Below are 12800 nucleotides of genomic sequence, written 5' to 3' on the forward strand. Positions count from 1 at the left end.
GGCCCTTGCTTTCATTTTCCAACTGTGTCTGTCTGTCTGTCTGTCTGTCTGCCTGCCTCTCCTCTCTCCCACTCCCTCCATGTGAGTTTGTTTGTGCATGCACATGTGCTTATGTGTGTATGATTGCACGCATGTGTAGTGTATGTGGTTGTACATGTGCAGCGTGTATGTATATGCTTGTGCACATGGGTGTGCCGCCGCTCGTGTATACATCTGTATTAAGGCCAGGGGTGGACAGTGGGTGTCTTTCACTATCACTTTTCACCTTATCCTTAGAAACAGGGACTCTCACTGAGCCTAGAGCTCACTGATTGGCTAGACTGACAGCCAGTGAGCTGGGGGTGAGGGGTACCTGCCTACCTCCATCTACCCTCCAGCCCCAGTGCTAGGGTTACAGATAGGTACAACCATAGAGTGCTGAGAACCCTAGATCAGGCCCTGATGCTTGCCTGGCAGGCACTCTACCAACCAAGGCATCTCCCTAGCCCCTCTCTTACCCTGTTACCCCTACGCACTATTTTTCTAGTACTCTGACCCCTCCATGAACATCACATTAATAAGTCTGTGATTCTGGACAGTCTAGGATTTTTGTTACCAATCAGAAAACATCCTTCACAGTCCATGGGTTTCAGGAGGGTGTGTGCTGGTGTGCCTCTTTGTATTTACTCTAAATTTACTTGATTCTAACTTAGGACTAGATAATATTAGAGAAAAGATGACCATCCTAGTAGGCAAACATGAATCCTAGTTTTGGGGTTTTTTTTCCTTTTTTTTTTTTTTTTGTTGATTTTTATTGAGCTCTACATTTTTCTCTGCTCCCCTCCCTGCCTCTCCCTTCCCCTTCAACTCTCCTCCAAAGTCCCCATGCTCCCAATTTACTCAGGAGGATCCTGGTTTTTAATTATGGTTTTTATTGTGTGCTGTGTTGTTAAAGCTGTGGGTGCTTCTTCGTCTCTCATTTCTGGCATCCTAGCTGTATTCCCGCATTCTAGCGGGAGGAAACCAGGACCCGCATTTCTATATGAATGACTTTGTAATTTGAGCGATAATAATCTGTCATGAAGTAAATCTGCAGCAGAAAATGGGTTCAGGTCAGAGGCTCTCCCAGAGTATGAAATGGGTCTCTAGGAGGACAAAGTCACTGAAGTCTACGCACGTATGATTCCATTGCGGAGAGCTTCCACGGTGCCTGCTGGTGGTAATTGGCAGGCAAGAGCCGTCTTGTAACACTTCTCTATGACTGTGTCGTACAGGGTAATTAAGCCCACAAGCCCTGTGTACACTCTTCAAAGAAATAATAGAAAGGAAAGGTGACGTGTCATCTATGTAGCCCAAGTAATTGATGCCGCTCTGCCATTTCTCTGCTTCCCGCGTTTATACAGCTTTGAGAATGATGCCAAGGAGTCAGAGTTTATCTAAATGACCTTCAAGCTTTGTGAATCACCACCACCAGCATCAGCATCATGTTGTTGTTGTTGTTTACATGTGATTACATGTGAGTCTGTTTGTAGGTATATGCACATGAGTGCAGGCACCCTTGGAGACTGAATTTACACGTGGTTATAAAATGCCTAACATGGGTGCTAGGGAACTGAACTCAGGTCCTCTGGAAGAGAAGCAGTACCCTTAACTATTGGGGCATCTTTCCATCCCCACGCTTTTAGAATTCTTAAAACAATGACATCCTGCATATGACTGTCACCATGCCATGCCCCCATCTAAGATCCTTGAAAACCATTTAAGCCCCGATCCATTTATTAGTCTAAGGTAGGGTCAAGTAGTTTTTCTGTAACCATGTTCGTCTTCTGTCTTCCATCATCACCATGTGCCAGGCACTGGGCTTGTCCAGGAGGGATGTCAGTTCCACTCTGTCCCAGGGAGAAAAAAAAACAAACAAAAAATAACATAGACAAGGTAAAGTTCCGAGGCCAAATCCTGGCAGAATATAGGAGGGAAAGTTCACTCAAGGGTGGGGGTAAGAGAGGGGCTCCTAGAGACCAAAATGAGTAGGCACAGCGTATGTCCCTTTAATGGAATTCATCTTACTCAAGCTATATAACTAAATTACATAATGGTAAATGCAGGGAAGTGCAATTTCAATATTGATCCAAAAAAATCCATTTGGAGGTCATTTGTGTTTTGATTCAATATCCAAACGTTTTCAGAAATGCATATTTTATAAGAACTTTACTTACATCATAACATTTTATTGAAAAGTCTAAATGATCATTTTCAGCCACGTGTGTCCAAAGGTTTTGAAATTATAAAATAGAGTGTTCAGATGGGAAGGGGTTCTACTTGTCTCTCACCACACAGCATGATGTCTCCACGCTAAGCCACCCCTCGAGTCACATATATGCAGTCCATTACTAAAGTGACACAGCCAAGAAAAAGGTCCCTCAGCATCCCACACTCAGTGTGTATGAACTCCTGTTCCATCCCAGGTGTCCTCTTGACATCCCCGGCCAAGGTGATTATCAGCACCTGCTGTTGTCCTGGCCCCTCCTGAGTGTGACTCCTGGTCACTATAGTGTTAGCCTGGTCCTTTGCATGCTCACACTGGCCTCCTCTGTAGCCTTTCTCTTTCCATTCTTCCCCTCAAAATCATCTCCATATCACTGTCAGAGTGGAGGAGCATCCCAAGGCTGCTGTGTGTCATGGCTCCTGTTGCAGGGAACAAAACCAGTGACATATAGCAGACTGTAAGAGCCACTCCCAGCTGTCTGTCTCAGCGTGCACACATACACTCACACACACACATGCGCGCGCACACACATGCACACACACGTGTGCACAAGTACGTACGTGTGCCCGAGTAGGAGCTGCATGTTCCACCACATTCACTAAGCCCAACCTGTTGTCCCTGCACATGGTGCCTCTCAGTATATGGCCACGCCCATCTGGAATGTCCTCAGTATCTGCTTTTCTCCACATTCATTCAAAAGGAACTGGTTCTTTCCCATCACCTCTCCCAATCCTCCTGGCTACCACCTCCCGGGGCTAGCTGCAGGCTTGGAAGTAGTTCTCTGGCCCCAGGCAGAGCTCTAGGTATGTCTCACACAGCTGTGGCCACTCCAAATCTATTCTTCCCAGAGAAGCTCAGGCTCTGCCTTACTTCCTGAGTCCAGCACAATAATTAGCGGCTAAATGAGAGCGTTATGTAGGTATCACTAATAACAGCAACGAAAATGGGAACCAGCAACGTCAGCTTCTGGCACAGTTAAGATGCATTTCGTTGTCTGGTGTCGAGGGGGAGAGAATGGCTTGTTAGGTCAGTTAATCTAATAAGCAGAGGAAAGGAATGTTCTCATGAAATTATGCATCCACCTTCTGCTCCCATTTGCTGATGGAGAGCCATCTAATTTGATTTTCTCTTAGGGTAAAAGTACAAGATCATTGCTGTCATATTTCTAATACAACCATTGTCCATCTGCCCCTCTTCATTTTCTCCAGGGACTTTTGACTTTGGGCCACGTTTAAAGCAGATAGACATCTTAGAACACGCCAATCTAGCACCTGCTTGGTTTCATCGAATGTGCTGAGGAGGGAGGTGGGATGTGAGTTACCCAGGAGGGAGGGAGAGATTCCTGGCATGAAGGGATGGAGCTGCTGTGCTGTCCTCAGGTTGACTCTTGCATCTGAATTTATTCATCCCTTGTTCCATTCAGTACACATTTCTCCACTGTTTCACGTAGCGCCTGTCACATGGGCTTAGCAGATAGCACCAGGCCTGCCTGGAAGGATGACTGGTGGCACCACAAGGCACAAGAGCACTAACCGTGGGGATCAGCAGTTAAGAGCATTTGTTGTTCTTCAGAAGACCAGGGTTCTGTTCCCAGCACCCACACGTTACCTTACAACCATTCAGCGCTCTGCTTCCAGGGAATCTGATGGCATCCTCCGACATCTGCAGGCATGTGTGTGGTGCACAGGCATACACGTCATGATGTTTTGTAGGTGCTTCAACAAATAAAGCTTGCATGAAGACCAGAGTGCAGAACTAACCACACTAGTGAGCCACAGAGGCCAGTCAGTAGTAGCGCACAACTTTAATCCCAGCATTCAGGAGACAGAGGCTGACAAATCTTGTGAGTTCAAGGCCACCCTGGGCTACACAAGATTGAACCAGTCTAAAATAGAAACAAAGCTTATACCTTAGATTACAGCATTTGGGATCATATGCCTTTAGTCCTAGCACTAGGGAGGTGAAGACTGTAAGAGATTTGGCTGGGCGGAGAGAGGAACTCAGAGCTGAGGATTCCTCAGGACAGAATTGCCCCTACGATCTGAGGATTCTGTAGAGTTAAAAAGTAGTGACTGACTGCTCTGTGTCTCTGATCTTTAGCCTTAACCCCTATATATGACTCTGGGTTTGTAATATTAAGATCAATTAGAATTCACGTTCTATCTGGCATTCAACTTTTGGGGTACGAATTAACAAAAAAAGCCGCTTGCCTGTGACTTTGTAGCCATCCAGTTTCTATATCCCTCCTTTTTCTGTTCAGAGTAGATTCAATAATCTACCCTTATAGTCTATCATAGATAGATAGATAGATAGATAGACAGACAGACAGACAGACAGACAGACAGACATGCAAGAAAAGCACTTGTACACATAAAATAAAAATAACCTTTTTTTAAAATACAAGCTTGGGTGTGACTTTACACAGACTTCCTGAACTCCCCTATATCTCTGGCTTTGGAGTTGTTTGTGTTTGTTTGTTTGTTTGTTTTGTTTTTAAATTGAGATTAAAAACAGTGTCTAGAGTTAGAACTGAGTTTGGTGACACAGTGTCTGTTCTCTTAGAGCCTGTGCCAGGATCTGGAGTTCAAAGCTAGGCTGGACCACTCTCTGGAGACAGAACACAAAGAAATCAACAACAATAGCAGTCATGCCTCCAGCTAGTTACTCTAAAGGTTTAAATGAGATGCCACAGGCAAAGCAGATGCCTGGCTCAAAGAAAGTGCTCAATGATGGACACCACTACAGAAAACCACAACCAACCAAAGTGCAGAGCTGTGGAGTCCGGTCCAGTGGATACATCTACAAAACACTCCCAGACCTAAGGCTTAGGCAACTTTGTGGGAGAGGGGGTGGAAGGACTGCAAGATCCAGAAAGGATCAGGGAGTTTGCTGTGAGATTGTGTCTCCTAGTAAAGTCAGATGCTACAGCCATGAAGTCGCAGCAACATGACTGCCCAACATGAACTGAATAAGGATGGCACCAATGAACATGCCAAAGTGGAGGAAGGAGAGAAAAAAGAAATGTGGCCTCAACCCTATGCAAGGAACTGTAGGTGACTGAGGAAAGCTGGAAGCAGGAGAGGTGGTGCTCCCCACGGAAGAGCGCACCAAATGGTTGTCCAGGGCCAAACAACCATCCCTGAAGACATACGTGCAAGTAGCATTATATGGAATTAACATGTTATATTTAGGAATATATGTGTATACATACATACACTTACACATATATATGCATGCAATAGCTATTAGTGAAAAACAGAGACCATAAATTTGACGGGGAGTGGGGCGGGTATATAGGAGGGTTGGGGGGAAGGAAACAGAAATGTTATAATTAAGTTATAATCTCAAAATATTTTTAAAAAGGAAGTACTCGGCAAATTCTTTACTAGCTCGGGAAGGAGAAGGCCGTGTGCTATGTGGGCGGGCTGCACCATCAGGAACACAACGGTGAATGAACGTTCCCCTATGGCTTACATTCTTGAGAGCAAAGAAAGACAAAGTGTAAACAGATAAAATAAACCGAAGAGAAATGCTATACAGGAAACCAAAGGGCTCCCGCGGTGGGTGATGGTGAAGGGGCTGCTTCAGATCCCACATCAGAGGAGAGGCCCCTGGGAAGGCAGCATTTACACTAAGAAGGGCAAAAAGAAGCCAGCCGCATGACAAACCAGGCAAAGGACATTCCAGGCACAGGCTATGGCAAATGCAAAAGCCCTTGGTGGAATGTTCTAGAGCCATCCAGGGACGAGTGTTGGGCAGAGGAAAAGTGAACCAGAGGAGATGTTACCCCATGTAGAAAGCAGGGTGGAGTCAGGAGGGGGCCACAGCTGCCTAGGCCACCCACCCTGGGGCCTGCTTAGAGACACACGACAGGAAGAGGCAGGCACTGGCACTTCAGAACTCTCTGGAGCTCCAGGTGTGAATGTTGCTGTATTCTCTCGGACCTGAAAGACATTTCAAAGACAGTTAAAACTTCCAGCTGAAAAGAGAAAAGAACTTTGGGAATGGGCAATTGTGACCCCCACACACACACTGTCACCAGGGAAGTCCTCTGAAATGTGTTTTTTTATACTCTGGAGGTGAACAAAACTTGGAGCTCAGGAAACACGATGTGTGGTTGTCAACTGTCTGTGACTTATATTTTGGTGTGCCCATCTAAAACACATCGCAGCTCAGACCCACTGCAATGGCCTAGCTGACTTAAAACAGGCATGCATGTTTCCTGAATGTGTTGAAATACATGTAAAACAGGGATATTGCTCTCCATTCTGAGCTTGGCTGGAAGAGCATTAAGACAATGAGTTTGGAAAGCAAGTCCTCTCCTCTATGACATACCCAGCATTCCGCCTCCCTAAATCGGGGTACTTATCCGGATGCTGGCTGCAAACTCAGCCGGAACCGGCTCAAACCGAAGAGTGACTTACTGGAGAGCAGAGATGCTACAGCACCCACGCAGCTGGACATCTCCCCTCTTCCCCCCATCACTGCAGGATGACAGGTTTGTCTACTTCCAGAGTCCCCTCCAGGACACCAGGCTGGAGGCAACTCTGCAGCCACACCAGGAGTATTAAAAATGTGAGGAAAAGCTTCATCTCCAGAAGTTCAACTGCCCCACTTCCTATAAAGGAGATCTGTGATTGGCTGGGCTTGGGTCACGTGTTCGCCTCTTGTCCCCACCCACCGACTACCAATCCCCTCCCCTGCACCTGCCGCGACTCAGAATTTGAAGTCACTCTGGGCTCTGTTGCCCCAACAGATGAAATCAGATTCTGCTTAGGGCTCTTTCTTACACTGTACAAACTGGCTTCTTCATTCCATATCTCCAGATAGCCTCTTGTGGCCAGTCCCAGCCTGGGAGTGCCTCTGCCCCTACCCACTCTGATGCGCTTTGGCCTTCTTCTCTCTCTGTTATGACACATTGGTGTCCAGTTCCCTCCACAGAGCCTTCTTGATGCTCTGCCTACTGCGCACTGGTTCACTGGGATACAGCTCCCCTACTCTGAGACGGTCCTCTCTGTCACCCTCCCAGGCTGAAGCATCCTCAAGAGATGAGACTGGTCGAATTACCTCTGTCTGTGACCCAGCAGCTAAAAACAGCACATAGTCAGTATACAGAAAACCTTTCCTGAATTGCGTTGAGCAGGGTGAAATAGGGCACACCATCTCAGGCCACAAAATCGTTTAAAGCCACCTAGCCTGTGTTCTGGCCTCAGTGAAGACCTGGCGACTGTCATGGTTTTAGTTGGGACACAAGGAAGGGGCTCTCCTGAATTTAGCTTATCTTGAAAAATCAGGATTTCAGTTTAGTTCGCACCTACATCACTTTTAACATTTAATCATTGCTTTAACCTCACCTGTGACATTTCTATATTGATAGCTAGCTTCTCTCACCTGTGAGAAAAACTATGGATCCAAAACAGTTTTCCCAGAAGTGGTTTTGCTACATATTCGAGTTTGTGGAACAATGTGACATCTGGGGGTGGGTTTTCTCAACTTGTAAATATGTCTGTACAACCGTTTTAAAGTGTGGTATGTGGAGAGAGGAAGTAACGGTGTGGAGAAGGTATGGTATGTGTGATGTATGGTATGTGTGTGGGGGCGTGTCCATCCAGGTACGTGGTGACTGCTAAGCTGTGTACCTGAGAAGAATGGGACCAGAGGTGTGAAGGGGACCCTATGGGTCCCACGTGGGCAACCCTTCAAACATGTGTTGCAAACTGTCCCCTACTTGGATCCCCTCCAGCGTCTCCCTGGAAACCTGAATAGGTGGAGCCCATTGGTATCCAGCCCTGAGATGCTCATAGTGGAGTAGCTCAAGCAGTACCACACTCATCTTTCCGTGTCCTTTCTGTTTCCACAGGGGACTCATTGCCAAGGGCTTCATGGAGACCCATTATCTGCAAGATGGCACTGATGTCTCCTCCACTCGAAACTACACGGTAAGTCCTAAAGTTTGGACCAGCAGAACTCTGGACATGGAATCTGTGCTGACACTTTGTAGCTGAGCTAATCACATCCCTAGGTTCTTAATTTAGGCCCCAAGTATCCCTGGAGAAGCCAGGCTTACATCTCAAATTCCAGTTTGCTGAGGCAGGAGGACCACTGAGGTTAAAGTCTAGTATAGGCTATAGAGTGAATTCCAGGACAGCCTGGACTACAAAAGGAGACCTCCCCCTCCAAAAATAAAAAAATAAAAATAAAAAACCACCAACTTTTTAAGAAAGATTTTTAGCCAGATGTGGTGGCAATGACTTTCAATTCCAGCACTTTGGTAGGCAGATGCTCACAGGTCTCCATGAGTTCAAGCCCAGCCTAGTTGACATACCCAGAACTACACAGTGAGTCTCTGCCTGAATGAGAAATTGAAAGAGAAGGGGGAGTAAAGGGGAGGAGGAAGAAGAGGGGAAGAGGAAGTTGAAGAGGAGGAGGATGGTGAAGTTGTTTTTATATTAGAAAGCTTGGCCAGGGTTGGAGGTGGATTAGAAAGCCATCCTGCAAGGCTGAGCTTTGCTGCCACACAAAGAGATGTAAAGAAGTGTCTGTGCTGAGCCCACCTTGAAGGAGCGCATGTCCCTCTGTTGAACCACCACACTGGGAGTCAGCTTTTCTACTATTTTAACTTTTAAAATATTTAGAGTATGTGTCTGTGTGCCTTGTGTGTGTGCGTGCGTGCATGTACGCACACATGTAGTAGTCAAGAAACAATTTGTGGTAACCAGTTCTATTCTATCATTTGGATCCTGGAGAGTGAACTCATGTCATCAAGGTGGCAGAAAGCACCTTTACCCACTGAGCCATCTCAGAAGACTGATGTTTGAGCTTTTATATATAGCTTTGACCCAAGCTCATTGTGTGTCCCTTTGACAGACTCTGTGTACCTGTATACGTGTGAGTTTGCTTTTTTTTAAAGCAAGCCAGTAGAGTAGCTCTTTCCTTGGGAACCCCTCATTCTCTGCAATAGACCTCCAGCGTTTCTACCCCTACCATCCTTGGGACTTGGTTCTTAGGAGTGAATGCTTCATGATCTGGGAACATGGTTCTACCACAGCTCTCCAAACCCTGAGAAGACACATAGAAATCCAAAACAAAAGCTAATCACCTCCAAGGTTTTGTGAAAATTTCAAGCTTTATTCAGGAAAATAAGTCCAAGGGATGTTAGCTGGGTGTAGTGACTCACACTTGTGATCCAAGCACTTGGGGCACAAGAAAATGACAGCAAGTCAAAGGCCAGCCTGGGCTATGTGGTGAGTTCCAGACTAGCCTGGGCTATAGTGAGACACTCTCTGATAGCAAAATGATATGTGGGGTGGGGATAGCTAGAGCTTTGGCTACTGAGTTTCGGTCACGTGACCCCAAAGGCTACTCAGGACCCAGAGTGTGGAGCGGGAGAGATAGGATGAATGAATATAAATGAGAATGAATGTAAATGACAGGTGCTAGAGGCAGAGAAGAGAGAGCTGGAGTCTGTGATTAGAATTGCACAAGAGTTGGCTTCCCTAGAAAGCTGCTTCTTGTGTGGAAGACAACAGAACTCTCCCAGCCCCAAGGAAACAGGAAAGAACTGTCTGCCATGTGTCATGAATTGAAAGATTTCATACACACACGCACGAAAGAAAAGAAATATTGGAGTCCACGCAACCTTTTTTCATGTGTTATGTGCGTTGGAGATGTATTGGCCTATCTCCAGACTCTGAATGTCACCATAAGGCAGGAGTTTCCATAAAGACCTTGACCTCAAAGCCACTCCCAAGTCAGGGAAGTCTGCTGGAGCCCATGCTGAAATGCCCCATAGGAGAGCTTCTACAGCCCAGATGTATGCGATGACCATGCAAGTGAAAAGAGGAGAAAAAATATTAGTAAGATGCTCCCCAAGGCAAAATAAAAAAAAATCACAAGTCAGACAGTGAGCAAAGGCACTGTGAAGGAGCACCCCTGGACAGAAGGAGAGAAAGAAATTAGCCCTTCCGAAAACAGAGGTGGAAGAAAAGCCAAAGAGAAGAATTTCAGAACAGAATAGATCTAATAGGAATTGCAGTGAAATCCATTTCCCAGTGTAGGGAAAGAAGCAATGCTCAGAGTGTAATGGAGGTGCTCCCAGGCTGAAGAAAGATACGAATCTTGACAAACACCCACCAGTCCCAGGAGAAAGAACAGAATATCCCAGGGTGACTTACAGAGAACCTGGAGGAGGTCAAAGAGGATGTCTTCAAGCCCCCTGAGACAAAGGAATTTGTCTGTAGCAAATGAAGACAACTGAACCAACAATAGATTTCTCATCAGCAACAATGGAGTTAAAACTGCAGGGACTGGGGCAGTAGCTGCCACCCTCAGTCCGTGCTGCAATGACTTTACAGAACCAAGAAGGCAACAGCCAACGATGCGGGAACTTACTATTCCCACAGCATACCAAAGGCTTCCCAGGCAAGAGCGACCTGCACAGAAGAGCTCGGCAAGAAGGAAATTGAACACAAGAGTAAGATGTCAGAGGCAATAACAAGCAAAACAATTGCACCAAGTAAATCTACTTAAAATAACAGTTTTCACAGGAGTGACTGTGTTTGGGTGCTCTCAAACAAGACAGAGGAAGACTTGAAACAGTTTAAGATTTGTCTTGCACTAAAAATAATAGGCATGCTGATTAACTTTGATACATAAAGTATGAGGCACCTTTAAAGAACAGAGAAATAGAGCACATCCTTCCAAATAACAGGCTATGCGTGGAAATCTTGTTTCAACCCAGTTCAGGGCAGGATAAAGAGAAAGGATTGAAAAAGAAAGAGGTAAATATAAAACAGAAAGGAACAAAAGATCAAAATAAGATAACACATGAATCTCACTGTATGAAAATAGATTGAATAAACTTGTCAAGGCCCAGACCCCTATGTATAAATAAATAAAGCTCAATCAATACCAATAATTAAAGCCAGTGTTGTTGTGCTGACATCAGACAAGCTACTGAAGTAGAAAGTGAGGGAGGGAGGAAGGAGAGAGAGAGAGAGAGAGAGAGAGAGAGAGAGAGAGAGAGAGAGAGAGGCATTAGCGACCAAGCGGTCATTATATAATGATAAAAGGAACACATCAAACGGGTTGTGAGACCCTGTGGGATAGCTCAGTTAAGTGAAGGGTTCTGTAGCCAAGATTAATGACTTCACTTTGCTCCATAGAAGTCACATGGTAGGAGGAGAGAACTGCTTCCCTTGGGCTCTCCTCTGGTCTCTGCATACATGTAGTGTGCACACACACACACCACACATACACACCATACACACATCACATACAATACACACATGCATAGACATACACCACACACCCCACACATACCACATATACACACCGTACATACCACATACACACACTATACATACCACATACACACGCGACACACACATGTGTACACACATGCACAAACAACAACACAATTAAAAAGCAAAAGGCTACTGAAAATGCTGTACAAATGCTGTACTACCAGAGCATTCTCAACATATATTAAAAACATATATATGCTATACTATCAGAGCATTCTCAACATATATTAAAAACATACATATTTATGCTAATCTATCAGAGAATTCTCAACATATATTTAAAAAATATATATATGCTATACTATCAGAGCATTCTCAACATATATTTAATATATATGCTATACTATCAGAGCATTCTCAACATATATTTTAAATATATATATATGCTATACTATCAGAGCATTCTCAACATATATTTTATATATATGCTATACTATCAGAGCATTCTCAACATATATTTAATATATATATGCTATATTATCAGAGAATTCTCAACATATATTTAAAATTTTTTGAAAAAGACTGTGACTTTTCCATCTAAGGATTTACCTACATTTAATGCTCTAGCCCAACTCCTAGTCGCAGGGTTTCTTACAAATCTAAAAGTATCCATCCACAATCACGGCTGAGAGGTCTAATGCTTCCTTTTAGATCTCAGTTTGATCATTTATAAACAAGCCTTCTGCAAGCCAACATAACTCTAAACTTCACAATTTCTCCCCAAGAGGAAATTCTCCAGAAATGAAGTTGACACAACTTAATCCATCAAGCAAGACACTGAAAATCTCCTAGATCAGCCACAGCCCACGGGAGGGGATATGTGTTTGCTAGAAATGAGGATTTGAAAAATGAGCAGAAACTTATGGAAAGGGACACAAAAAAAATGAGAAAAGGGATCAGTTTACCCAAAATCTGTCCATTTGAAAAAAAAAATAAAGTAACATTAACAAAATGAGAGAAAACTTTGAAGATACACTTTTACACAGAGAATTTTTCAATCACAGTAAAGATATGAACAATACTGCCTATTATCTTAAAAATGCAAACTCTTGGGAGCTTAGTGGCTAAGAGTGGTTGTTGTGCTTGCAGAGGAACCAGGTTTTATTCCCATTACCCATACATGGCTAACAACCATCTGTAACTCCACTTCCAGGAGGCTCTGGTGCCCCCTTCTGGCTTCTGCATGCATTGCATGCCTGGTGTACACACACACACACACACACACACACACACACAAAACACCAACTCAC

General features: G+C 44.7%; 1 protein-coding gene across 1 annotated transcript in view; it reads left to right on the top strand.

The window, feature by feature from the left end:
- Adam12 (ADAM metallopeptidase domain 12) overlaps positions 1 to 12800 on the top strand; it is a 312140-nt gene that overhangs the window by 183647 nt on the left and 115693 nt on the right. The window contains exon 4 of the mRNA XM_057779001.1: positions 8106 to 8184. Coding sequence (XP_057634984.1) covers positions 8106 to 8184 — 79 coding nt within the window. The remainder of the gene's footprint in view (positions 1 to 8105; positions 8185 to 12800) is intronic.

This window comes from Chionomys nivalis, chromosome 8 (genome assembly GCF_950005125.1).
Source record: "Chionomys nivalis chromosome 8, mChiNiv1.1, whole genome shotgun sequence".
NCBI lineage: Eukaryota > Metazoa > Chordata > Mammalia > Rodentia > Cricetidae > Chionomys > Chionomys nivalis.